Here is a 27,165-nt window from a genome sequence, read left to right on the forward strand (position 1 = left end):
TGGCCCCGCCTCCCCTCAGCAACCTGACACCTGCGCCTCGCCCCCCACAGGCTCGCCCCGCCCCTCCGCAGGCGCCCCGCCCCCTCCGCTGGTGCCCCCCAGAGCGGCCAAGCAGCTGCCACCTGCGCGCGCTCTGAGTCATCCGCGACCCGAAGGTGAGTGATGGCGAGGCATGGGGTCGCCGGGAAGAGAGACCGGGGAGTTGAGGACCACCCACCCGGACCTCTTGCCTGTGAGCGGGGAGCAGTGGAAGCTGGCCCAACCTCTCTGCGGGCGCGCGACCTCCGCGGGCCTATTGTAACCCCTACCCCCGCGACCCCCAACCCTGAAGCAAAGACTCGCTTTGGGCTTCCGGTCCTGGATCTCAGGGTTGAGGTGGCTCGGAGACAGGGGCGGTGACCTGGTGCCCCGGGACCGGGCCTGGGCCCTCGTTTCCGCCCCCGCCCATGACCCAGTGACCTGGTGACTTGATTTGCGGCCCACGAGCCACCTGGGCCAGAGGCGTCTCTTCGGCTCGAGCCCTTTAAACCTGCCTTCTCGCCGAGCACCTGGAGAGGAGCCTTGGGCCGCTAGCACTGCTATCCCGGCACGCACTGCATCGGGCCGCACACAGGTGCACACCCGAACCTTGCTGGGAGTGGTGGGCTCCGTATTTCCCCACTGCTCGGTGCTTGGCACTGATTAAGTGCTCAGTAAATGGCAGAGGGTTGTTTTGAGAAAGTAACAACAGTGCCTGGCCCGTTGGCCGGCAGTGAGTACTGGCTATTAGTTGCTACTGTGTGCCAGGCACTGGGGTACCATAGGCAGAATACCTGGCCCTGGTCTCAGCGAGCTGGGAAGAGGGAGGGGAGACAAATCTGTGAACCCACAGTTACAACCCAGGGTGCTATGGGAGCCCAGCTTGAAGTGAGTAAGTGGTAGCACGTGAAAAAGTTTGAAAGAAGGCCAGTGCCTGGCACATACTAGGAACGCAGTAAGTCTTTATGGAAAAAATGAAAGAGCAGATAGTTTGTAGGGGTCCAGCCTCCTCCCCACTCTCTTGGCTTTGTTCCAGCAGACAAATAATGAGGCTCTCTCTTGAATTCCGGAGAAAGGCCAGCTAGGCTGACCTTGACACTCTCCCCTTTCTCACTCCTGATGTTCATCCCCACGGAGAAACTGGAATTTGGGGTCAGAATCAAAATGAGCATCCCTAGGAGTAGAAAGCAAAGTCTGGTGTCAACTCCGTGGCTTTGGATGTACCAGTGTGTGTTATGTGCACTTGTATGTTTTAGTAAGAGAGAAGCAACAGATCTCATCAGTTTCTCGAGAGCCTAGGACCCCAAAATGGTTAAGAACACCAGCTTAGCAGTGGACATTCCCTGAAAGGCATGAACTTGGCCTGGTTGTCCCTCTAATGCTCCAAAGTCGCCAGATACCCAATTTTCACCACTGGGTGTTTGCACCTTGTTGTGCGAGAGTAGTGTTTTGTTTTAAAGCTTTTGTCTGATTTTCTCCACCAAACTGCCCAGTGGCATGGTGCCCCTGCGGGCCTGCCTGTGGTTGCCATGGCTCAGGGCCTCAGCTCTGGTAGCTGTGCAGTCACTATAATTACTTTAACCGACTTCAGTGGTGTATGTAGGAACAGCCCGGAAGGCAGGCACAGGCCGGACAGCCCTTGTTCTGAACTGGACATAAATTCACGCCCTTACTGAACCTGGGTCTGGCTACTTTTGGAACCCAGCCAATGTCAAATTCTTACCCATGATATGGTCTTTTTGGAGTAGCACAAACTCAGGAGAAATCTGGCTGCTTTGTCAAGCCCTCACCCCTTCCATCTTTCATGCATGCAAACTGTTCCTACTAATAGATGTACCAGGCAGGGCCAGGCCAAGCTGTTCCTTCTTCAGAGAGTGATCCAGTGACCCTGAACATCTGTTGGCCTCATCTCCACCCAAACCCTGCGGTGTCCAGCTCCGCGTCCCCCTCCTTCCTTCCCCTTTCTACAACTAGAGCCTCAGCCCTCCCTCTTGCCTAGAAGCCTTGCCCCCGCCCCCTTGCGCCTCCGGCCCCAGCTCCAGCTCCGGGCTCTTCCTTTGTCACAGCTCCGCCCAGTCGGACACACCCGTTTCTTCCCCAGAGGTCTGGGGTCTGAGTCTAAACTGGCAGAGATGGACCGGCCAAAACCCAGGGTCCCCGCAGTGGGACCCTGCTGCCCCTCCCGAGGAATGCGGGCCTCGGAGGCCGGCAGCGCGAGGTTCTCTGTGCCACCCTGCATCAGGTAGCAGTCACGGAGGCTCCCTGGGCTGAAGGAGCATGTTTCTGTGCTGGGTGGGGGCTGTCTATGTGGAGTCAGGCAGCGACGGAGGGCAAAGCTTGGAGCGAGGCAGCGCAGACGGCGGTAACTGTGGCGTGCAGAGCCACGGGGCGGGGGCATCGTCACCCTTACCCCCGCCGGTCTTCTTCCTGCCTGGAAATGCATCATCTCTCACTTGACCCTGCCGCGCTGGGCTCTTGGCTGCCTGCCGTCTCACGCCCCCCGCCCTCACCCCGTGCAGCAGGAACTCGGCCATGGTGAATGAACCCAGAGGGAATGGTGGCCCCAACCCCCGCTCGGAGGGCAGCAGCAGTGGCAGCGAGAGCTCCAAGGAGAGTTCGAGGTGTTCCACCCCGGGGCTGGACCCTGAGCGGCATGAGAAACTCAAGGAGAAGATGAAGCGGAGGATGGAATCTGGCGACAAGTGGTTCTCCCTGGAATTCTTCCCTCCTCGAACTGCTCAGGGCGCAGTCAATCTCATCTCAAGGTGAGCTGATATAAGATTAAGGAATAGGGCCAGACTGGGGGGTGGGGGCAGGAGGAAAAGGTGAGCTGTCAGTCCCGAGGCAGGGCTGCACTTTGACCCGGCAGAAAAAGGCAGCCACAGGGATTGGGAAAAAGCAAAGCCAGGGTAGATCCTTTGATTTGCAGCTTCTGTTGCCTGTAAAAGTCCCTTCAAACACCTGAAATTTTTAGACACGCTCTTCAAAGAGTTAAAAATGTTAATTCTCTCAGACTGCATTCTTTGGCAGAACTTGGGGCTAGATCTTGAGTAGAGTTTAAGAAGTGACAAAACAGCAGCTTGGAGAACATTTTCAGCAAGTTAGGAATTTGGATTGTGCCTCTTGAGATCTAGAAATGCCAGCTGGATTCCATTAGCATTTTATGAATCACAGTTCATTTTTTTAAAGTTGATGCTTTTTATCACTTGCACTTCTCACGTGTCGCTCCCAAGGCTGTGAAGTTTAAAGGCACAAAGATGTTCAAATGCACAGTGTTCTAGCATATAACATAGCGCATGTGCACAGGCGTGGCTCTCAATTCTAGTTCGGGAAGTGCGTCCTTGCTCCGCAGGACTCCCGGCTGCTGCATCAGGACTGGGGGGCAGCATGAAAGAAACTTGTGTCTCCTGACCCTCTGTCCCTGGAATCAGGCCCTGCTTGCCACTCTCAGGGAACTCTTCACCATCAAAATGCCTTAACTCACCCGAGATAATAAATGTGCAAGCACTTTGAAAAGTCCAAATTGCTGCTCTCCCACACAATGGTTTCCTTGTCGTTGTGGACTGTCTTCATCACAAGAGAAATCATAATAATGGCACATTGATTGCATGTTCACTGTGTACCCAGCAGTGTTCTAAGAGCCATGGAGCCACGTATCACGATACGCTCGGTGTCATTATGAAGTAGGCACTGTCCTCTGCCATAGTGTAGAAATGAGGAAACTGAGGCTCAGAGAAATTAAGTAATTCTCCCAAGATCACACAGCTAATGACTAGCAAAGCCAGGATATGACTGCAGGTCAGTCTGATTCCAACCTGACTCGTGATGCTTCTCTGACTCCCAGACCCCATGAGAAGGTGGCAAATGGTGGTGCGCCCCCAGGAGCCCCTCTTCAGAAAGAAATTCCCTGCAGGTTTGACCGGATGGGGGCAGGTGGGCCCCTCTTCATAGATGTGACCTGGCACCCAGCAGGGGACCCTGGCTCAGACAAGGAGACCTCCTCCATGGTGATCGCCAGCACCGCTGTGAATTACTGTGGCCTGGAGACCATCCTGCACATGACCTGCTGCCATCAGAGCCGGGAGGAGATCACGGGCCATCTGCACAAGGCCAAGCAGCTGGGCCTGAAAAACATCTTGGCACTGAGGGGAGGTGTGGAGCCAGCACTCTACTCTCTGGGGTCTTGCCTTCCCAGAGACTTCTTCTGTCCCTGGAATGGTCCTTTACTTTTCTCCGGGTCCCGCACTGAGTACACTCGGCCCCACCCCTGCCAGTAGCATCAGTAGGCATCGTGGGTCGGGCGTACCAAGGGCGACACGCAGATGGAGCCACCTCTTGACTTCTTGACCTCGCAGGAGGAGTTCAGGCCTGACTACAACTAGTGCTTGATAACCCTCTGGCCTGACTGTACCCAGCTTAATCGACCACTGGCTGCAGCCAGCTTTTGAGCCAGTCAGAGAGCTCGGTTCTGCCATGAGTCCCAGGACTGAGAATAGCAGGTTATGCCTCTGGCACCTGCTGTCATTGGGCCACACAAGTGTGGGAAGCTGGATCCTGCTGTGCGGGAACCCGTGGCTTCATGCTCCCCACAGCAGAGACCACTTCTCACTTGAGCAGAAGATTCTCCCGGGAGGCAAAGGTTCCCAGGGAGTGGGAGAGCGAGCAGTGGGTTTGGGTGAGGGGGCCTGGACACACCTAGGTTTGAGTAGGGACGGGCTCTCCAATGCTCCAGGCTGAATGGAGAGCACTGTTCCCTGTCCACCACTGCCAGCACAGTGCCCGCCGAGGTGGTACTCGGTGAGTGTTTGACGGGCTGGCTGCTGTCTTCCCTCCCACTGTTTACTGAGTGCTGTGCCAGCAGGCAGAGACACTAACTTAAATAATATGAACGCTCTGCCTCCGAGGAGCTCATGGTCCTGGGTGTAGGGTAGGGAGAAGGAACAGAGAGGCGACCTGGAGATTGGGTGAGACCCAGCACTGTGACCTCAACCCTGCAGACCCCATAGGTGACCAGTGGGAAGAGGAGGAAGGAGGCTTCAACTATGCCGCAGACTTGGTGAAGCACATCCGAGGCGAGTTTGGTGACTACTTTGACATCTGTGTGGCAGGTGAGTGGCCGGGGCCTCCCAGTGGGTGGGGACAGAGAGCCCGCCGGTGTTCAGCTCAGGACCTGGTCACCCAGGCACCACAGGCCTGCGCCTGCGCAGGGTGGGGGCGGTGCAGAGGTGAATTAAACAGTGTCTGGCCTCTCGTTCTGCCATCCGATACCCTCCGGGGCAGGCTGTCACCCCTTAAGTTTTTGTTCCTCTGCCTTTCCTTGCTGTTAGCCTACTTCCCAGCCCTATTTTTCTTTAAACCAAAGAGGTATATTTATTAAGATTCTGGGTACGGGGAATCTCAGGACAAGTTCAGGAAGTGGCATCAGACCTCATTAAGCGCTGGAACCAGGGGGCAGTTAGATTCCAAGGCCCTTCCTCATTCTCTCTGGGGCCCCAGGGCCCCCATCTCTGCCTCCCGCTGCTCCCTGCTTCATCCAGTAGACCTGATATGTACGCTTCTCCTGTCCCTGATGTGTACACACGTGACCCACCGCCTGCTCTGAACTGTCACCCAGACTGATCGACAGGTCTCAGTGGCAATTCCAAATTCTCAGCTCAACTCTGGTTCCTTCAGCTATAGCCAAGGGGCAAGGCTCACTGGCTAGAAGCAGATGGGGTGGCCTTTCCTCTTGCCCCACTCATAGGAGCTGGGCCTTCAGCTTCTCAGATGGGGGCTTGAGTGTCATCGGTGAGATCGCATGTGCCAGGGACACAGGAAATCTGGGGATTAATTTGACACATCATCTTGGCATGACAGTTTTTCTCAGATATTTTGGGGAAAATCATATTTTTTAATTAAAATAAACATGGTTACATTATAGAGTAGCAAATCAAAGTGATCTGAATTTTTGAAAAATAAGCCATGTGGCTTTAAGGAAATTACTTGCTTTGGGGACTTTGGGCTGAGTCCACTCTTCTCAGTGTTGAGAAGGGGGTGTTGAGGTGATGAGTCTGGGAGGCCCAGAGGAGGAGTTAGGAACTCAAGTGTCGTTGCTCGCACGGCCGCAAGACAGTTAGTTGACTGGGGAGTGTGCCCGTGTGCAGTGGGCATTGGATCGGTGACGAGGGAAAACCAGCAGAGCTGGGAGCTACAGTTGCCGGGAGGTTTGGCGCTTTGCTTCTGGTAAAGTGGGTGAGAAAGAGGACCAGTGGATTAGATAGCACCACGCTGGCCGTGATGATACAAGAATATGGTAAAACTGAGCAAAATCTAAATGAAAGCAATTACTGGGTTTGTTGGGTACTGCTGAGGTTTGAGAGAGTTTCAGCCATTAAAACCTCTGTTTCTGAAGTTCTTGCTGGAAAAATAGCCTTGTTACTGAAAGTGGGAAATTGTGGTGTTTAATTCCACCCCCTTAAACCTGAAACAATAGTTTTCATATCCATTTTTGATGACTCGAGATTTCTTAAGGATGAAACTGCCTTATCACAACAACAAAGCAGCTTGGCTTCCTAACAGCGTGGGTTTAGATCTGCCGCCTTCCTGGCTTGGGGGTCCTTGCCCTGGACTCAGGCTGGGGAAGCCAGCGCTTGGCCTGGAGTTTCATTAAGGCCTCTGGTCTCCTGTGCAAGTAGGACCCCTAGTGAGTTCAGTCATTTAGGGAAGTGGTCATCCAGTTCCTGGAGCTAGTGAGGAACCTAAGGGACGTCTGGTCCCGCCTCCCAGGCATTCTGGAATTCCATCTTCAGCACCCCTGGCATCCTGGCATCCCGGCACTGGGTGGGTCCCCAGCCTCAGGTTTTCACAGTCCAGGAGTTAGTTACTTTGTGGGGCTGGTGGTTCCATTGTCAGGCAGCTCTCTGAAACTGATCCTAGTTCTGCCATCAGAGCAACACGGAATCTGACTTATAAGGAACTTGACAAAGGTGAATCCTTTGTCCCGGCGGCAGACCTTTGGGCATTTAGGAATAGCTACCACGTTCTGCCTGTCCTTTTCTTCAAGCAGAACACCTCCACTCTCTTCACTTCTTCCTGTGTGACATGATTTGTGACTTTGTGCTGTCTTAGACCCCTGCGTAATTTTAATGTTAAATTAAAAGCACTGTTTTAACCCAGTGCCTAGAGTCAAGCCCATTACCCCACGGCTGCCTAGCCAGTGTGAAGGTAGTGTTTTCTGTTTTCCACACAGAGTGAAGGCCTGCTTGGCCTGGCTGGTTGCGAGGGGCATGAGGCAGGACAGTGTGGGGATTTGGGGGCAGTCTCCCCGCCACTCTTGGGAGGGTGGCTCTAAGCCAGCTCTCCCCAGGAGTCAGCTGCAGGGCGAGAGGGCCCATCAGATGAGCCCAGCCATCACCGCTTCAGCCTGCCCATGCCGAGGGGTTGGAAGGGACACGTCCGGGGCTCTCTGTTCCCAGCTCTCTGGTTCCTTCATCATTCACCTTGAGCAGGTGGAGCCCCCCTCTCTCTACTGCCATCCCTATCGGCAGGTTATCCCAAAGGCCACCCCGATGCAGAGAGCTTTGAAGCAGACCTGATGCACCTGAAGGAGAAGGTGGCTGCAGGGGCCGACTTCATCATCACCCAGCTGTTCTTTGAGGCTGACACATTCTTCCGCTTCTTTAAAGCTTGCTCTGAGATGGGCATCACCTGCCCCATCCTCCCTGGAATCTTCCCCATTCAGGTGAGGGTCCCTGGTGGACTAACAGACTCCCTCCTCCTCCAGCCCCCCACCCCCACCCCGTCCTAGCACAGGCCAGGGCCCTGGGGTGACGTGCCGAGTCCAGGCCAAAGTCCTTCTTTAATACTCATTAGATGGTCGTCAGGCAGATGCTTAGTCCTTGCAAAATGTTGTCTTACAGCCCCATGTTGATGACCTCTGATGTCCCCACCAAAATAGCAACAGTACCTGATGGAGGGGCTTACTGATAAGTGACACTAAAAGGGATTGTTACTCTTGTAAATTTTGGTTAAATCAATGTTTCCCAAACTTGGCTGTCACCAGAATCATTTAATAAGCTTTTTCAAAAGATGGATTTCCAGATTCCATGCCTAGAAGTTCTGATTTAGTAGATCTGAGGTGGGGCGTGGGATTTTGTACATTACTTCTTAAGTTTTGCAGGTGATTCTGGTGATCGCTGAGGCTTGGGAACCACTGGCTTAGATGGCCACTATGTTATTAATAAATATTCTAGGGGCTAAAGGGCTGGCTCTGACCAGAGACAGGAATGCTGTTCTCTGCAGAGCAGGAAAAGCTGGCCTAGAGAAGGGTATCCGTACAGGGTGGTCTGACTTTCCTGGGTCTCTCTGTGTCATGTGACAGAGGCCAGGCGACCTGGTGGGGGATAGGTATTTGGGGTGAGAGACAGGCTGGGAGATGGCACCCACAGCCCCCTCGTGTCTCGCGCAGGGCTACCACTCCCTCCGGCAGCTTGTGAAGCTGTCCAAGCTGGAGGTGCCGCAGCAGATCAAGGACGTGATTGAGCCAATCAAGGACAATGACGCCGCCATCCGCAACTATGGCATTGAGCAGGCCGTGAGCCTGTGCCGGGAGCTTCTGGAAAGTGGCCTGGTGCCAGGCCTGCACTTCTACACCCTCAACCGTGAGGTGGCCACCATGGAGGTTCTGAAGCGTCTGGGCATGTGGATCGAGGATCCCAGGTGAGGCCAGTGGCCCCAAATTCAGACCTGGGAGCCACAGAGGAGAGTCAGGAGGACAGGGATGTCAGAGAGAAGTCACAGAAAGAGTTCGCTGAGCAGTGCTGGCCGCCGCAGGGGGCACAGAGGGATGTCTGTGCCAGGGCTAGCGGCACCCTTAGGGCTCCAGTCTCAGTGGGAACTCCATGCCCGGCTTGGCATTTCTGAGTCAGATGGAAGAACCCAGGCTCAGCAGTGCTCCCTCTGCCCTGCTCCCGCTGGCCAGTCCCTGACCCTTTCTGTCTCCATTCTCACCCAGACGTCCCCTGCCCTGGGCCATCAGTGCCCACCCCAAGCGCCGGGAGGAAGACGTCCGTCCCATCTTCTGGGCCTCCAGACCAAAGAGTTACATTTACCGCACCCAGGAGTGGGATGAATTCCCCAACGGTCGCTGGTGAGCACCTACGGACAATCATGGACAATCCATCGCAAAAGAACTATTTCTTGGGAGGAGGGAAGCAGATCCTGGTTGAGTCCATGGAGTCCTGGTTGAGGAATGGTCCCCGGGGCAGGTAGAGGCTACTGTCTGTCAGGAGCCCAAGGTCAGGAGTGCGCCTTGACCCCCGGGCACCTCCTCTGCCAGGGGCAATTCCTCCTCTCCAGCCTTTGGGGAGCTGAAGGACTACTACCTCTTCTACCTGAAGAGCAAGTCCCCGAAGGAAGAGCTGCTGAAGATGTGGGGGAAGGAGCTGACCAGTGAAGAAAGCGTCTTCGAAGTCTTTGTGCGCTACCTCTCAGGGGAGCCCAACCAGGACGGCTATAAAGTGAGTGCTGCTGGGGTGGGAGTCCTGCCTGCGTCCCCTCGCCCTGTGGGCCAGACCGTGGGGCCATGACCACCTACCCGGGGCCTTGTCTCTGTCTCTGGACGTGGCGCCTCAGCAGAGGGAGAAGGGTGAGTTGGGGAGTCCTGGCCTGGGGTGCCCGGAAGGGGCTGCTGGAGGCAGAGACGGGCTGGCTCTCTGACAGGGAGGGACCCAGGGTGCCAGATTGGATCATTGCCCAGCGCCGCTCACCCTCCTTAGGTGACTTGCCTGCCCTGGAATGACGAGCCCCTGGCGGCTGAGACCAGCCTGATGAAGGAGGAGCTGCTGCGAGTGAACCGGCGGGGCATCCTCACCATCAACTCCCAGCCCAACATCAACGGGAAGCCGTCCTCCGACCCCATCGTGGGCTGGGGCCCCAGTGGGGGCTATGTCTTCCAGAAGGTCTGGCATGGGTGCACAGGGCTACCCCTCCTCGACTGACACCCGGGGTTCCCCAGGGAAGGGGACAGAGCAGCCTTCCTCTCTGGGGGCTCTTTATTCTGAGCAGCAGTGGATCAGAGCAGACAGGAGCTCAGGCTCTGAGTCAGACAGACCTGGGCAGGCTGGTCACTTGACCGCACTGAGCCTTGGCTTTCTCTTCTGTAAAATGGGTATATGTCACATGATGTTCTGGGGATGAAACATGACAAAGCACGTAAAGTGCTTAGGACATGGGAAGCATTCATTGGCTGGGAGCGATTAATACTGTTCCTTGTGGGTCTCTTGCTCCTAGGGCTGCTGGAGTGAAAATTACATTCTGAACTAAAGCCCGAGGGCTGTGGAGTTAGAAAGACGTGGGTTTGAGCACCGGCTCTGCTGTTTACCGTCAGTGCAGACAAGTTGCTCAACTTCCCTGAACTTAGTTTCCTCGTCTGTAAAATGGGGCTAACAGTGCCCACCATGTAGTTTTATGAGTGTTATATCAAATGAATTTAAATAAATCCAGCTTAATCCCTGACAGACAGGTGGTACTGGGGAAGCCCTCCTCATCAATGTCACCACCTGGTGGGTGGGGGGTGTCGGGTGTCAGGCCTCTCTTGCTTTACTTGCCAAACGGCCCCTGTACAGCTTCTGAAATGACTTCTCCATGGAAACTTCCCCAGTTGGACGAAGGGTGGCAGATGTCCCTTAGACCTGTCCAGATCGAGGAATCACATACCTGCTCCCCTGGCTTTGCTTATGTATTTGCTGACTCCACCACCAGCTAGTGGCCACGGGCTAGTCCCAATGCCTTAAGTGTTCTGCCACGCAGGTCCATGTCAGTGCCTCCCTGGGACGGTCAGGAGGGCTGGCGTCCAGTGTTTCTGAGCACATGGCATACCCTGAAGCACCCAGAGAAGGCGCCCAGTGGGGACTGGGGGGTCCTTTGATAGCACCTGGCTCTCTCCCGCAGGCCTACTTAGAGTTCTTCACTTCCCGAGAGACGACGGAAGCACTTTTACAGGTGCTGAAAAAGTACGAGCTGCGGGTTAATTACCACATTGTGGACGTGAAGGTAAGCAAGCTCCGGGTCCAGCTGTGCCCAGCAGGGCCAGGGCACCAGGGTTTACTCCTCCGCTCAGCAGTCACAGAGCGCCCAGCCGGCCAGGCATTGTGCCAGACAGAGCCGGGCCCCTGCCCACCGGAGCCCCCAGCCTAGAGACGGAGGCCATCCGTGGATAATGACAGATGGGTGTGAGCAGTTGTCCTTCATAATGATCAAGTTCACCATGGGGAGCCAGGGGAGGGACGTCTAACTTGGGAGGTCAGAGGAGGTGTTCAGAGGGGTCCTGTGTGGCCTGAATCTTTAAGGACAAGGAGGAGAAGGGCGTTCCAGGAAAAGGGCAAAGGGTGGGCAAAGGCATCGCTGCTGAGTGGGGTCAGAGTGCTCAGCCGGGGCCAGGTCCTCAGGGGTCTCAACTGTCCTGCTTGGAATTGGGGTTTTCCCCTGAAGGCAAGTGGGAGCCTTTCCCAGCAGTGGAGTGACTTTCATGTTTGATTTTAGGCAGGTTCCAGGGGACAGCGTGTGGGTAACAGGGCCAGGGGAGGTTAGAGTCAGCAGTCCCTGTGGAAGGTTGAATAGCAGAGAGAGGCCCGGCTGGGCAGGACACGAGGGGAGAGGCTGGAGCGGAGTGAGCGGAGCCACTGGCCGCAGAGCTGGTTGGAGCGTAGGAAGAGAAGGGAAAGCCCAGGAAGGCCTCTGGGTTTCTGGCCGGCGGGGCGAGCAGCGCTGCTCACAGGGCCACCGAGCCAGAGGGCACGGGGCGGAGCGCGCTCCCGGCAGGTCCGCAGGGGACCGCAGCTGTCTGTGCCCCGGGTCTGCTCTCACCCCCGCCCCAGGGCGAAAACATCACCAACGCCCCTGAGCTGCAGCCCAACGCCGTCACTTGGGGCATCTTCCCTGGGCGAGAGATCATCCAGCCCACGGTGGTGGATCCAGTCAGCTTCATGTTCTGGAAGGTAAGGGTTTGGGGAGCAGGCCTGCCCCGCCCACCTCCAGAGCCTTGGGCAGGCAGTGTCGCTGGGTATCACTGAGGGTGTGGCCAAAGGCCGCACTCCCCAGGGCTGTCAGTGCCCTGACTCTGACCGATGGAGTTTACTTCTGGACTAGGGGGTGGGAGGTGGCACTGGCGGCGGGCCAGGTTCTGTTTTTGGAAACGTCCTGTTGGGCGGCAGCAGGGACCCTTGGGGTGCTGAGCGTGGAGCCCTGACCCAGGGTCAGCCTGTTAACCTTGCCTGTGTGGGACTGTGTGTGTACTTGTGCCCTGCTGCCTTTCTCTGTGCGCGTGCAGGACGAGGCCTTCGCGCTGTGGACCGAGCAGTGGGGCAAGCTGTATGAGGAGGAGTCCCCATCCCGCATGATCATCCAGCACATCCACGACAACTACTTCCTGGTCAACCTGGTGGACAATGAGTTTCCGCTGGACAACTGCCTGTGGCAGGTGGTAGAAGACACATTTGAGCTTCTCAACCGGGCCCCCCAGAATGAGAGGGAGATGGAGGCTCCATGACCCTGCACCCCAGCACCCTTAGCTTGAGGCCACCGTGTCCCACCTTCCTTCTCCCCAGTCCCGGTTCTCCTGGGGACCCCTGTTCTCCTTCATTTCTCCCCAGCCCTGGCCTCCACTCCCCAACACGATGGTGGCAGCTAGACTAGTGTGAGGCTTGTGGGCTCTGGCTGGACCTGAGTCAGCCCCACACGGGAGCCTGGGTTCCCTGCTCACTGACAGTCTGTGCTCCTGTGGGGAGCAGCCCCGTCCTGGAGGGGCACCATGGTGGGCGGGACACCATCGTCCCCAAGAGGGGTTGCTGCCAATGGAGCCCCTGGAGCCAACCTGGGACTGCCAGTGACCTTGCTCTTGGGCGTGTGGAGGACGAGCGAAGCAAACATGGTAGCAGGCACTGTGGGACCGTGGAGGAGACGTGGCAAGGTCAGGGTGCAGCACCCTTCCACCTCCAAGGGCTGGCAGCCGGGATCTACCTGCTCGGGGGCGAAGTGGGGGACCACTGCCCTGCCTACTGACTACCCTGCCACGGCACTGGCCCCAGGATGGACCTTAGACTGAAACCTAGTAATAGTTCTTGCCTCCTTCTACCTGAGAGTTCAGCTAGGTTTCCCCTCTTTCTCCAGCTCTGTTTGAGACAGTTATCTCTGTTCCCGTGGCTCAAGTGAGAAAGTGCCTTTTAAGGGTTAAAGGTGTCTGAACCCTTGTGCGTGGTGGAGCCTGTGGCCTTCCCCTTTCTCCCCTGGCCGTGGAGGGTGCGGGGGTGCCCTGCCTGTTATCATCGAGGGCAAAGTTACGGTTTGGTGAGCAGGGCTCATTTCTTCCTGGCTTATTTTTCAGGCAGGCCCTCCTCCTGCCAGCTGCTGTCCCCTCTGTGTGTCCTGCTCCCCAGGAATCGGCCCTCAGTCAGTCTGCTGTGGCAGATGCACACAGGCTGGTCCCTGTCCCAGCCCCTGCCTGGGGGTCTTTACTGACAAGTGGGGGGTGGGAACAGGGAGGCGGGCGGGGGGCCACAGAGCAGCCTGATGACAGAGGAAGCCGGTCGAAGGCGCGTCCTCCTCACTTTAGCGGCTGGCTGAAGTGAGGGGCAGCCTTTAGGAAAGACTGAGAGGCAGCTGGGACTAAGGAGATTGTTTTATTGTCCTTCAGAGCGCAAGGACTGAGCGCCCTGTGGCCTGCGCCTGCGCTCTCCGAACTGGCGGGGCTCGGCTCCCTCCCCGGGAGGCGGGGCTCAGTTGCTTTTCTGGCCATGGGAACAGTCACAACTGCAGCTGGGCCCCCTGCTCCGCCCCAAGTCCACCCCGTGCAGGGGCTCTGGCCGCTCCCTGCCTGCTCCCTGGCCTCCTGATATGCCCGCTTTGTTCAGGAGCCTCGGGCTGCTGGTGGCACCTCTCCACTGGCCCCTGGCTGCCAGACGCTGGTGCCACTTCTCAAAGGCCTGGAGTCAGGGAGGGGGAAGGAAAGGCTGTTTGGATCCCTCCTGGGTCTGTGCTGTCAGTGCTGGGCTGACACCCTGGCCCAGCTCCTTTTATCCCTGAGGGAAGAGGAGGCCCTTCCCTCTGCCCCAGGCCAAATGCACGGGCTCAGAATAGATCTGACTTGTGGTCAGGGAAGGACGCTCTTTAAGGAGGGGAGCTCAGCGACCCACGTGGGACAGCAGCCCTGCCACCAGCCAAGCCTTGTTCCCAAACCAGTCACAGGGTAGGACTGGGCTGAGCACATGGTCAACAGCTGAATCAAGGGCTCCCGAAGCCAGGCTGTGTTTTCTCTAACTGAACTGACCCCTCCCTGAAAATGAAGGGCTTCTGGGGCGGCAAGCAGGCAGGGCCTGCAGCTCAAACCACCCAGGCGAGTGGTAGGGCCGCCCCACCAGTACCTGGGAGAGGACCCAGCCGGCTTCCCGCTGCCATAATCGCCGAGCCACCTGCAGCCGCAGGACACGCCGCCGCCACATTCTCCACGCCCATCTCAGGTGCCACTGCCTGAGCTACGGGGAAAGTGGCGAGAAAGCCCCTCGCTGGGCCCACTGATACCCTCACAGCCCCCAGCCCCTCTGCAGCCTCCCCACCCGCAACCCTGTAGCACCAGCAGGCAGGGGATGTGACAAGGGGGGTTTCATCTGAGGTGTGTTAACAATGCAGATTCCTGGGCCTGTTGCCCAGGTTTCAGCCTTTGTCCGTCCAAAGAGCACACTGAGAGGCAGCATTTCTAGGGGTCCGGGTTGGGAATGGGATGAGATGGGCGGTCAGCCTGAGGCGGGAGGGGCGCCCGCTCACCAGTGTCCGCGCCAGCTGCTCTGCCCCCTGAGCATCTACCCAGCGCTGCCACGTCACTGCCAGGCGCTGGGCCTGCTGGGAGCCCTGGAGCCGGCGGAGTAGTGCCTCCAGGTGCCAGCGTTGCAGGCATTTTCTCCTGCAGGGAGAGGCCCTGGTGTGCATCCTGACGGCCGAGGGTGTCATGACACCCCCATGGCCAGGAAGAAGGGCAGAGCCACTGGCCTGGGCCTGCTCCCCCGGGATCCTGCGGACGAGCACTGGCCAGAGAGAGCCCAGGTCTGGCCTTGGGTCAGGCAAAGCCCCTTCGCCTGGCCCCCACCACCACCTCCACCCCTCCTCTTCCGCACATAGGTGCACACTCTGCTTCTACCCCAGCTGCCTTTGCTCGGCCTCTCCTTCGCCCTTGAGGTCTCTGGTCTCAGAGCTGCAGTCCCCTCCTGGCCCTTCAGGGCGCCCGCCCTGGACCCCGTGGGTGCATCTGGGCCACTGCAGCTGGAGCTGGGAGTCTGGGCAGAATGGGGGCTCTCTGTTTCCTGGGAAGAGGAGTTGAGTCAGAAGAAGTTAACACATCACTCGGGGAAGCAAACCCGTGGTGCTCCTGGAGGTTGAGCACTAGGAAGAGGGTGAGCAAGAAAAGGTGTCAAGTGAGTTAAGTCTGTGTCCTCTTTTCCCCCACATCTGCCCAAGCCTCCTGCGGGCCAGAGAGAGTAGGTGGGGCAGGAGAACTCCTCATTGTTTTCTCAAAATAGTGAAACATCCCAGAAGAGAAGATGGTGGGGAAAATACAGAGTAAATACATAAGACAGGTATGCCAAGAGCTTGAAGCTGATTGCCAGGCCCTTGAGGGCTGGTGACTCCCTCATCCCCGCACTTCAGAGTGTGTATCCCCAGAGGGAGCATCTCCTTACCCTGAGCCCAGGATGTTTCTCTCCGCTTCCTCTGTCCACTGGGGCTCTGGTGATGGGTTGGGCCAGGCAGCCTGGGCTTTGTGGCTAGTGGCCTGCAGCTGCAGGTCTGAGAGAACAGCCAGAGACGAGAAGTTGACCCCAATGGGCTTGGACCTCCAGAGTCCCAAGTGACCTGGCGGGATTCCTTTCCTGCCCTGCCCCAACCAGTAACGGAGCCTCTATTTGTGTGTGCACAAGTGGGACAGTTTGAATTGCCGCACGTTCTCCCGTGAGCCCTGAGGCTCCCAGAGGAGACAGAGAGGGTGCCCAAGGGTAATGTGGCCATCAGCACGTGTCACTGCCTCATCCCCATCCTCTCACGTGGCTGGAGACTCGGAGATGAATGGACCAATGATGGCTACTGCTCAGTGAGGCCTACCTGTGCCAGGTACAGCCTGTGATGCGGGCATCACTCTCCCCACTCAAGCTTTACAAAGTTAAGTCACCTGTCTGAGGCCCCACCCCTCCTGAGTGGTCTGACACCAGAGCCCAAGCCCCCGGTGACTACTCTGGGCAGACCAGGGACTCTCTAAGGGAGTCTGTGCCAGCATGAGATGTAAAACCTGCTCCCATTGTTAGCTGAGGGCTGCCCCGTGCGTGTGTTCGCGTGGCAGAAAGAGGAGGGCTGGGATTCAGCCCCCGAGCTCCCATTTCTGGCATCTACTTTCAGTTTGTACAAGCCTCTGTTTCTCCATCAGTATTGGGGTCCCTGCCTGCCTTTGCTGACTGACGTGGAGTGAAAGTGTTTATAAACATACTCTGAGGGAAAAAAATTGTCTTGAAACACAGATCTAGAAATAAAATGCCCTGAGACCCCTGAGTCTGCTATGGCCAAATTCCTGCATATGTGAATATGTGAATTCTGCAAATAACCAAAGCTAGTTCCTTTCAATTCAATTTGAAACAAAGCACTTTAATCTTTTTCTAGAGTCTATCACATACTTCTTGGTGCCCTGAAACAGGATTCTTGATGATGCCACCTCATCTTGAGGAACACTGTGTGGCCTGCCAGCAGCCCTGCGGCTGTGTCCCGAGATGACGTGTCCCTAGACTGTCACGCAGTGCCTGGATCTCACTGTGCCCTCCTCCCTCCTGCTAGGCCAAGAAGCTCTTGTCACCATTTGCTGGTATTAGAACTAATGCTTCTGGCCTGGAGACAGACTGGCAGTTATCTTTGGGTGGAGAGAGAGATGAAAGAAATTTTTCACTTATATTTTCTGATTTGTTTTGTGAAGAGCATGTTTCATTTTCTAATGAGAAAAAAAAAAAACTTGACAAAAAATTGCTACTGACCCCCTGTACCTATCACGATGCTAGACTGCACCAATGATTTACAATGAATGTAGATGTCTGTCTCCCTAATAGATGTGACCCAGGGCATGTCCTTGCAGTGGACCAGCACTGGGCTGGCACTCTGTCGGTGCTCAGTGAATGTGCGCTGATGGGCTGCTAGTTGGCTGCCAGAACAGGAGGCTCTGAGAACCCTAGGGGTGCTGTCCACAAGGCCACTGGGCACCTGGATAAGCATCCAGCCACCCTTGCCCCCTGGGTTGAATGAAGCTGATTCTGAAGCCACTGATTCTCAGGTCATTTTGGACCTCCCAACCCAGCTGGGCCCCACCTCACCTGCTTCCCCTTCCCCGGGGCTGGAGCAGTCATCAGCACCAGGAGGTGCCCTCTGGTGGCCAGCCTGAGCCAGTGCCTGACGTCCGCCCTGGGCCTGGGGTGGGCTCTGGGCCCAGCCTGCTGGAACTGGGTGACGGAGGTTCGCTGGACACGGCCCTGGGCTGCTGACTGGGCCCAGGCCTCAAGGACCCTGGAGTGTGGGCTGGGAGGAGGGAGGAGCCCACACAGGGGCCATCAGGGCCAGGGCTTTACAGCGGGTTGTAGGGAGCCCCCCCCAGCCTTCACCAGCGCCCTGCCGTGGGGGGACCCTCCAGGCAAAGCCCCATGCCTGTGCTCCTCCTCCCCCATCCCTTTTCTGGAGAAATCAGGGTAAAATGGGCACGAAGAGCAGCAGAATATCACACAGAGACAGGCATCCTGTTTAGGGAACGGAGAGAATGCAGCGCTGCCAACTCCACTTTCCCTCCCCGCCTCCACAAGCACTGGTTTCTGTAGCACCTGGTGTGTGTCTGGCTGAGCTGAGTGCTTGCTCACTTAGCTTTAATCCCAATCCCCGGAAACGCCCCGCAAGGCAGGCCTGTTAGCTTCCTTTGACCTTCAAAATTAGAGACTTGCCAGAAGAGGGGTCAAACAGCTGGAAAGAGCAGAGCTGGGATTTGACCCCAGGACCAGCTGCAATAACCAGGGTCTCCTGTCCCCATCACACCCAACCCCCTGAGCCTTGCCACCAGCCGCCAAATACCCTCCACCCCAGCCCAAAACAAGCTCAAGGCCCGAGCTGGAAGCACAGTGCAGGACTGCCCTCAGGCCATGGGCACCCACCTGGCGCTCAGCTTCCAGGCAGTGTGGGCTCGGCCGGCCTGGTGTAGGCAGGACTCACGCACCCACAGCGTCCAGCACAGGGCCTGGGCCCGGGCTCTCTCTTCTGCCTGCTGGCGGGCCTTGAAGCACTGGCCCAGGGCTGCTTGCCCTGCAATGGGGGCCTGGTGGGCCCGGGCCCTCCTCAGCTGCCTGTCCACCTGGCACCCCTGCACATGGCAGCTGCTCCAGCAGGTGAAGGAGGCCCGGGCTCCGCGCTGCTTCTGAGCCTCAGCTGTGGTCACTGGGACTTCCCACCACGTGGCAGATGCAGCCTCCAGAGCCCGTCTCCTTGGGCCATCCTGGAAGGCTGGATGCTTGGCCCACGGCATCCCTGTATCTCTCATGACTCCAAACCGGGCCTGGAAGGGGCTGCAGAACAGAAGCAGAGGAGGTGCCCAGCCAGTTGTCACAGTCAAAGTCACCTTTATTTAAAATCACACCTGAAAATCCCCCACAAATCATCATAGGTTATACAGTTTCGCACACGCAGCCCTGTGCCTTAAAAACGTAAGGACCGATGTGTAACAGGTGAAAATGCTGGTCTTCATCCAGAGCCTCACACAGGCACCCGGGCTCAGGGGAGCAGCTGCTGCCTGGGAGGGTGTGGGGTCAGGTCCCACTCGGCCAGGGGAACAGCCACGCCCTGCCTCCCCTGACAAGCCCACCTGGGGCAGGAGATCAGAGAGGGAAATGGGGGCTTCCACTCCCCGGGAGGCCAAGAAAATGTCTACACCCTTCAGATGCGACAGCACAGAAGTCAGCCACTCGGCAGTGAAGAGGTCACCTGTCTCCTCTCCTTTTAAACAGGCATCAGTCAACTGTATACATGTTTTACTAGAACACCTCTATTTAAGTTAAGATGTCGCTCTCTTTTACCGCATACAGAACTCCTCTGTGCCACGAATCCTCAGATAACGCTCGGAATTGGAACACGTTACAGTGGACGTTTGAGGGACTGATTTCCCCAACTTAACTGTGAGCTCTGAAACCAAAGGACTGGCCTGGCCAGGAGGCAGAGACCTGGGGCACCGGGTGGGCTTAGGGGCTTGCCATCCCCCACCTCCTGATCAGCCCAGATAATGGAAGATTGGCAGTCATGGCTCTACAACTCCAGGCCGGGATCTCCCTTCATGCCTTCTTTGCCCGGTGCCAGGCCTCCAGCCTGGGCTGCCCCTAGAGCTGCAGAGGCCACCCAGCTTCCCATCCCTGGGCTCTCTCCTGGCCTTTCTCAGGGTGGGGATGACCGTCACTCTCCCACCCACAGGCCCACCCACCTCTGCAGTAGGAGCTGCTCTGGACCAGTCGCTGCACGTCTCCGACGAGCTGCCGCCTGCCGCCAGCCCCGGAGCACGGCCCTCCGCAGGCCCTGGAGCCGGACCTGCACCCACCTCTGGTACTTCTCACCCAGGAGCTGCTGCCCTGTGGCCAGAGAGATGCTGAAGTACCACTGGGTGCTCATGCCAGCCTTGCCCTGGGCCCCGGGGAACTGGGGGCCCCTGCTCAGCCAGCCAGGGCCCTCTACCCAAGTGGGAACAAAAACCGAGGAGGCCACCTAACTGGGTTAAAATGCTTCCATTAGAGGTGTCCTACTGGTGACCAGACCAACAAACTCATAGATCTTTTTTTTTTTTAAGTTCTTTTTAAAATTTAATTTAATTATTTTGAGGGGCAGGTTATTAGGTCTATTGATTTATTTATTTTTAGAGGAGGTACTGAGAGGATTGAACCCAGGGCCTTGTGCATGCTCAGCATGTGCTCTACCTCTTGAGCTATACCCTCCTCTCCTCAACTCATAGACCTTTTTTAAAGAAATTTCTTGACAGTGTTTAGGAATTAGGAGAATTCATATAAAAACATGGATTTCCAGCTTTTCTTTAAAAACCAAGGTCTGGCAACACTGGGCCAACATTCCTGGGCAACAATTGGGCTAGAGAAGCAGCTGTCCCCAGTGAACAGGACATGAACTTTCCAGAACCACCAAGTCTCCACCTGCCAGCCCACAGATATGATATATTGTCTATAATGGGAAGCCTTGAAAATGGCCCCCAGAGATCCCCGCTTTCCATGCTGGCCCCTGAGAGCACTGACACTCAGCCTTCAGACCTGGTGCTCCTGACAGCCAGTTGAGGATAAAGATGGCGATGATGATGGTAACTCTGTGAGAAGCTGCACTTCGTGTGGACTGTCTCACAGAATCCCCACAATCACTCCATGAGGAGCGTACCACTGTCATCCGCATTTTACGGAAGAGTAAGCTGAGACTCAGAAAGGTTAAGTGGCTTGTTTAAAGTCCACACAGCCAGAGAATAGAAGAGCGGGGACAGGAACCCAAGACTACAGTATCCATGCCCCGAGGTCGCCCCCTGCTACCCAGCCCTGGGTGGGCCCTGTGGGGGTTCCCATCACCAGACTCTGTGCTGGGGGGCCCAGAATCCTGGGTGTCTCTGATAGACCCTGGCCCCTCCCTCGCCCTGGTGCCCCGTCCCAGTCCCCGACTCACTCTGCCAGCACGAGTGCCAGTGGCCCAGGGCACGCTGCTCCAGTCTCCGGCCCCACTCCTGGGCCCACTGCTCCGCCTCCCGCCGCTGCACCAGCCGCTGCCGCCACAGACCCAGCGTGGCCCGGCAGCTCCGATCCCAGGCCCAGCAGGCAGCCAGCTCTCTCTGGGCTCCTTGGGCTGTTGCCCAGTGGCTCCAGCCAAGGAGGATGCTGGGAAAGGGAGTGTCTACTGTCAGGATGGTCACTGCCACCCTGGGCCAGCCTAGCCCTCCCCTCCCCTCAGCAGCAGGGAGGGGCTTGAGGTGACTCTTCTCCCTGTTTCCATCACGGGGGAGAGTGGGTTGTTGAGGACTGGAGGGTCATGCTATGCTGAGGGGGTGGGGATCAGTGGGACCCCAGACCCCCAATGTCAAGTGCTGTGCTCAGCCCTAATGATAAACATTGCTGTGAACTGTGTGTTCGCTGATGCCAGGCACCACGCTAGGGGATGTGTTTGTCCCTATCTCACTGATTCCCACTGGAATGAATACTATAATTACCCCCATACAAATGGGGAGACTGAGGCACAGAGAGGTTAAGCAACTTGCCCAAGATCACACAGTCAGTGAGAGGCAAAGCTGAGATCACCAGGGCCAGGAAATTTCTGAGAAATGATTACCCTGTAGAGGGCCTCGCACACCCCTACACATCTCAGCAGGGCAGGGAAGGAGGGTAGGAGGGTAGGAGGAGCAGAGAGGACCTGAGCCCATGGTGTGAGAAGGGAGCCCTCTGGGATGCAGGCCCCAAGGGGATGCAGCTGGAAAGGGCAAGGAAAGGGGGTCACCGGGAAACAGTAAACCCACAGGGTGCTGGGCAGCATGGCTCGCCCATCCTGGGGAAGGGTCCCTACCGCCTCTGAAGGATGCTCCGGTGCCATCTTGCTGTGCTTCGGGACTGCTGGGCCCGTGCCTGCCAGAGCACAAGACACCGCTCCTGCTGCCGCCGCCCAGCTGCCCATAGGAATTTCATTCGGAGGATCTCCAGGAGAGCGGAGGCCCTGGGAGCCTGGAGAAGGAGGTGTGGAGTTCTGGGTGTCCTGGCCCCTCCCATCCTCTCCTCCCCTCATCCCCTCCCCACCCTAGCCCTCCCTGTCCTCTGCCCCTCACCTTCTCCAGTGAGCTGTGGGGTGTGTTGCAGCCCCGCCAGGCCTCCTCTCCCAGGATGCCGCCCAGTGGTTCTGGGACCAAGGTGGTCCTGCCTGGATCCTGTGCCCTCAGGCGCCACCCCCTCAGGATGTGCCGAAGCACCCGGCGCTGCATCTCCTGAAAGAAGGAGCTACAGGAAGGGGCAGGTGAGTGCCCGGGCCCCACCCAACCCCCGGCTGGTGAGGCTGGAAGGGCACCACCACTGGCCAAACACTGGGCCAGAGCTGGGGACCACTGCCCCCCAAACGGGCTGCACATTGGGACCACCGGGTGCTCTAAGAAATACCGGTGCCCACTGGGGTCCTGAGATTCTGATTTAACGGTCTGGGTGCGGCCTGGGCTTCCCGACTTTCCACTCGTGCGTAGCTGAGGCAGAGACCACTGCTCTTCCTGCACCCATCCTGTGATCCCCGCCACACTCCCTGGGTGGGTGGGGGCCCCGCGGTTGATGAAGGTGGAGCCGGGCCCTGGGCCCAGCGACCCAAGACTCAAGAGCCCACGTGTGTAACCACACTAGGACTTCTGCCTCTGCTCAGTTACAAAGATGGAGAAACTGAGGCCTGAGGGAAGGTCATTTCCCCAAATTCTAAACAGCAGCAGACTTGGGATCCAAACACTCATCTCACGCTACAGGGTACAGGGCAGCCCCTGGTATGTTTCAGGGAGATATGGACTGTGCCCTGGTACCCAAAGGCGAGAGGACAGACTGGGGGAGGGAGGGCTACATTCGGAAAGATCATGGTGAACTGAGTTTCTCTAGAGTTCCAGGGTACATTCAAAGACTTAGAGTCCAAGTGGACCAAATGGGTGTGGGGCTGATAGATGCCAGGTGTCTGGCTTTCAAGGACAAGTTCTGCCAGCTTACATTCCTCCAGACATCCCATCAGGGAAGCTGACCCCTCCTAACCCCCACCATCCCCCTCACCCACAACCATCTGCTTGGGCTCCGAATCCCAGCAATGACTGTCTTATATAAAAGCACCACTGAGAAGCTCTCACTACGGGAACCTTCTTGCTCCTGATTCACAGTGTGATTTAGAGCAAGCTGCTCAACCCCTCTGAGCCTCAGCCTCTCCACCTGTATAATAAGGCAAATGGGGGCAGGAGGATGAGTGGCTCCTTCACTTATTCATTTACAGTTTTTATCCGGGGACCTGCAAGATGCTGGGAGACAGTGGTGAGGAGACAGATATGGTTCCTGCTACCAGGGAGCTCCCACTTAGCCAGGAGATAGCTGAGAGGTGGGTCCAGATTCTGGGGAGGGAGAGGATTATTAAACCAACTTTCCCATCAGGTTCTAGCCACCGTGGTAGAACTCAGTGTCTGTGCCCCTGGCTGCGCCCTGGCCCCCACAGCTCTCTGCTCAATCGCTATCTGTCCCTGGGCCACCTCCCATGGCCCAACACTTGGCAACCACCACAGTGTGCCAGGCCCCATGCTGGGGCCACAGGGAGGAGCAGGATGTGGTCCATTCCCTATGGGACACTCCATGCCCATGCCATGCCCCCTAGACCCAATCCCAGGTCACAGGTTCGTGGATACTCACTCAGCCTGCTGGCGCTGGGAGAGCCGTGTCCTCCAGAGCAGCAGTGTCCGGTGGAGGGCCAGTCTCCGGCAGGCTTCCTTCAGGGAGGCCTGGCCTTGCTCCTGGGGCAGCCCCACCACCCCCAGGCCACAGGCTGTGGCCCTTCCAGGGGCTGAACTGAGGAGGAGGACCGTGTTCCCTGAGAAGCAGTCAAGAGATGAATCAGTGACCTCCCTCTGCCAAAGCCATTGGTGGCTGCCATCTCAGGGCCCTTAGGACCTCTCCTCTCATGGGCACTGCCCCCTCCTATCATCTCCAAACCCTCCCTTCCAGGACACCTCAAAGATCCCATCTTCCCCTGTCAGGCTTTGGCCAGGGGCAGGGGCTGCGTGTACCCCTCAGATCAGGAGCTTCCTAGGAGCAGGGGCTACATCCCTCCCAGGTGGAAGATGGACCAGACCTCTCACCTAGAGGAGCTCGCGACTGGGTGCGAGGATGGGGCCCAGCAAGGCCTGCTGCTCTAGAGACCCCTGTGGCCCCTCCGTCCCAGGCCTGCCAGGCTGCACCCGAGACAGCTCCTCATCCCCTCGCCTCCCACCACAAGAACCCATATATCAACCAGGGTGACTGCAGAAGGAGCTTAACTGACACCGTGTGCTCGGGTGGGAGGGAAAGGGAGCCCCTTGGCCCGCCACTCGCTCACCCGCCTTCTGCCGGCAAAGGGACAGCTGGGTCACCTTCGCCCCATCTGAGGCCTGGAGCTGCTTCATCTGCACCCACTGCTGCAGGCACACCCTCAGGGTCCCCACCCGGCGGCTGGCCACGTGGTTCCGGTACTGGGTCCCTCTTTGCACGAAACGCTGCCAGGCCCCAAAGCACCTGGAGAACCAAGAGAAAGTGCTGATGCTGATGGAAATGACGGCACCTCGGGCCGCCTGCCATGTGCCAGACACACTGCTGAGGCCTTGGGCCAGCCATGCATTCTCTGAGCCTCAGCTTACTCACCTGTAAAGTAGGGCTGCTGTAAGGACTATGCAGCATGTCATGTGTTCAGGCCCCGCCACGATCACTTCCAGGTGCCTGGCTGGCCTCAGCAGCCTCCTACGTGGCCTCCCACCTCGACTCTTGCCCCTGCCCCCCGAGTCAGTTCCTATACGGTAACCAGACCGGTATTTTTTAAATCTCAAATCAAATTATCTTACTCCCTTGCTAAAATCCTCCAGTGGCACTCCCTTTGCTCTGATGATAAAATTTCCACTCCTCCCCACTGCCCACAAGGCCCTGTATGATCAACACCCACCCCTGCCGAGCATCTTTCCAACTTCATCTTGAAACACCCCTGCCCCCAACCCTGAACTACCAGTGTTCCAACTTGATTGCGTTCTTTGAATTTTCCATATTCCCCTATCGGAGGCTTTTTTTCTTTTTTGAATTTAGTTTATTATTAAATTTTTTTAATTTTTAAAATTTATTTGGGAGGGTAATTAGGTTTATTTATTCATGTTTCGAGGAAGTCTTGGGAATTGAACCCAGGATCTTGTGCATGCCAAGGAGGCACTCCACCATTTGAGCTATACCCTCCCCTTCCCCTGTCGGAGGCTTTTCCACATGCTGTTCCCTCTGCCTGGTGCTCTCATCTGCTCTCGCTGCACTAGTCAACCATGTCTCATTCCCATCTCCGCTGAACCCCAGTCGAGGTCCACCCCTTTCATTAAAAGTTGTCAGAGAATGGGAGCGGGGAGGGTATAGCTCAGTGGTAGAGTGTGTCCCTAGCAATCATGAGGTCCTGGGTTCAATCCCCAGTACCTCCACTAAAAAGATAAAAAACTAAAAAAAAAAAAAAAATCCTCATTGAATATCAGAAGATGCAATCCACAACATGCAGACAGTGGGGAAACTTTACAGGATAAACAGCCTGGTTCCTTCAAGAGATAAATTCCAAAGGGGGAAAAAAGCCACAGACAGGTGTCCGTAGAGTAAAAAGAATTTATGACTTCTCAGCCAATGACAACATGTGGGCCTTATTTAGATCCTGATTCAAACAAACTATAACAAGATCTAACTCGTAAAACAATTGGTAATTTGAATGCTGACCAGATATTTTTTGATAGAAAGACTCTTTATGTTTTAGAGATGCTACAGAAATGTTTACAGATGAAATGGTAGGGTGCATGGGATTTGCCTCCAAATTATGTTGAGGGTGGGGAGTAGCTGGGGTACAAACAAAACAAATTTTCTCAGGAGGTGATTTACTTGAGGCTGGGTGATGGGTACACTGAGGTTTACTATCCTGTTTTCTCTACTTTTGTGTAAGATTGAAATGTCCCATGATACCAAAGTTAACAAGCAAAACGCAAAAAAGAGATCTTTTCTTAGAGATCTATGTTCCTTCCCTTCACCACACTTAACTCAGGTGGTGTTCACACGCATCTTTTGTGACTGCTAATTTCCTGTCTGTCTCCGCACTGGGCCATGGATTCCACGAGGGCCGGTGACAGTGGGCACTAAGCTTTGCTCATAGCTAAATCCAGCCCCTGGGTGGTGTCTAGCAGGTCTTAGCCTCTCAGTCAATGGTGGCTTTTTTCATTTCATATCTTCATCGTTGTCTCTCAATACTGGGAGTCAAGAACTGACTTAAAGAGCATCTCCCAGCTGCATCCCACCCTCTGCCCCGGGAAGGGAGGGTCCCCATTCCCACACTCGTCCTCTTCCCCCTACCTGCAAAGCCAGGCTGTCTGGCGCTGGGTGTCCAGTGGGGCCACCCAGGCTGCATGTGCAGCAGGAGAGCACCAGGCCTGGGGGGGCCTCTCCCTCCTCTGAGTCCTCACCGTGGCCTGGGAGGCCTCTGCCTGGACCTCCTTCTCCTGCATGGCCCATTCCTTCTGATGGCACCACAGGAGGAAGACTAAAGGGAGGAAGAGAAGGAGAAGAGAGAGTGAGCAGAGGGGAGGGCGGGGGCCGGGGGGACCACTGACACCTGGGATGCTCTCCATCTCTGGGCCTCAGTTTACTCCTGAGTGAGTCATGTCTGAGGACTTTCCAGCTCTAACATTCGGGCTTCTACCCGGCCTGTACCAGCATCAATGGCACACATATGTAGGATGTGCACCTCTCATCCTGTGTGTCCTCGCGCTGGTCACTTACCTTCTCTGTGACTCAGTTCCCCATCAGTGAGATGGGCACGATGCCTTGCTGAGGTCGCTATGAGACTCAAAGGAGATTGCGTCTGGGAAGTTGCCAGAGTAGAGGCTCAATAAACACTCACTCAGGACCCCCAGCCCTGCCCACGCGGGGGCCCTGCCCTGTCTGCCCCACCTTCCCGGCACCCCACATCTCACCGGCCAGCTGTCGCACAGCATGCAGGATCTGGACTGCCCCGTTTCCTCCATCTGGCTTCAGCCCAGAATGCAATTGAACTGGCCTGGCTCCAGCCTCTTCCCTCAGACTCCCTGGACTGAGAGTGAAGTTGCCCAGAGAGAAACTGATGCCCAGAAGGAAGGAGGGCATGGGGTCCCAACCTGTCCAGCCCAGCCCAAGGCAGCACCGTCTGCCGGCAGGAGCAAAGGCGCGCTAAGCCCCTTCCCCCATCCCCTTCGTCCTCTTCCAGACAGTACATTCTATTCCTGCTTCTGAAAGTGATTTGAGGGCAGGAGTTCTGCTTTTGCTTTATTCTCTTCAATACTGTTTGGATTTTTTTTTACATCTATTA

General features: G+C 56.6%; 2 protein-coding genes and 1 long non-coding RNA gene across 6 annotated transcripts in view; 2 read left to right on the forward strand and 1 right to left on the reverse strand.

The window, feature by feature from the left end:
- MTHFR (methylenetetrahydrofolate reductase) lies at nt 1–16,581 on the forward strand. 4 transcript variants are annotated; one of them, XM_010957529.3, is made up of 12 exons: nt 1–155; nt 2,538–2,783; nt 3,932–4,170; nt 5,016–5,126; nt 7,545–7,738; nt 8,465–8,715; nt 9,011–9,145; nt 9,335–9,515; nt 9,774–9,956; nt 10,948–11,049; nt 11,874–11,993; nt 12,326–16,581. In XM_010957529.3, exons 2-12 carry the CDS (start codon nt 2,551–2,553, stop codon nt 12,542–12,544), a joined length of 1,968 nt encoding a protein of 655 aa, XP_010955831.1. In that variant the 5' UTR covers nt 1–155; nt 2,538–2,550; the 3' UTR covers nt 12,545–16,581. The 4 variants fall into 4 exon arrangements, with proteins under 4 accessions (XP_010955831.1, XP_045374486.1, XP_045374485.1 ...); XM_045518530.2 differs by having other exon boundaries at nt 29–155; nt 2,541–2,783; XM_045518529.2 differs by lacking the exon at nt 1–155 and adding an exon at nt 2,058–2,260 and having other exon boundaries at nt 2,541–2,783.
- Nucleotides 13,798–27,165, reverse strand: part of C13H1orf167 (chromosome 13 C1orf167 homolog) — a 21,087-nt gene continuing 7,719 nt past the window's right edge. The window contains 16 exon segments of the mRNA XM_074377419.1: nt 13,798–13,878; nt 13,881–13,976; nt 14,415–14,525; nt 14,815–14,950; nt 15,185–15,347; nt 15,723–15,828; nt 17,388–17,589; nt 18,210–18,617; nt 19,523–19,667; nt 20,749–20,957; nt 21,637–21,791; nt 21,893–22,061; nt 23,478–23,655; nt 24,160–24,335; nt 26,175–26,361; nt 26,795–26,910. Of these exon segments, the coding sequence (XP_074233520.1) occupies nt 13,798–13,878; nt 13,881–13,976; nt 14,415–14,525; nt 14,815–14,950; nt 15,185–15,347; nt 15,723–15,828; nt 17,388–17,589; nt 18,210–18,617; nt 19,523–19,667; nt 20,749–20,957; nt 21,637–21,791; nt 21,893–22,061; nt 23,478–23,655; nt 24,160–24,335; nt 26,175–26,361; nt 26,795–26,910 (2,638 nt within the window).
- On the forward strand, nt 21,694–23,475 carry LOC141579641 (uncharacterized). Its single transcript, XR_012511452.1, has 3 exons — nt 21,694–21,803; nt 21,924–22,077; nt 23,071–23,475. It is a non-coding gene; the product is annotated as an uncharacterized LOC141579641 (long non-coding RNA).

This window comes from Camelus bactrianus, chromosome 13 (genome assembly GCF_048773025.1).
Source record: "Camelus bactrianus isolate YW-2024 breed Bactrian camel chromosome 13, ASM4877302v1, whole genome shotgun sequence".
In the NCBI taxonomy this organism is placed as follows: domain Eukaryota; kingdom Metazoa; phylum Chordata; class Mammalia; order Artiodactyla; family Camelidae; genus Camelus; species Camelus bactrianus.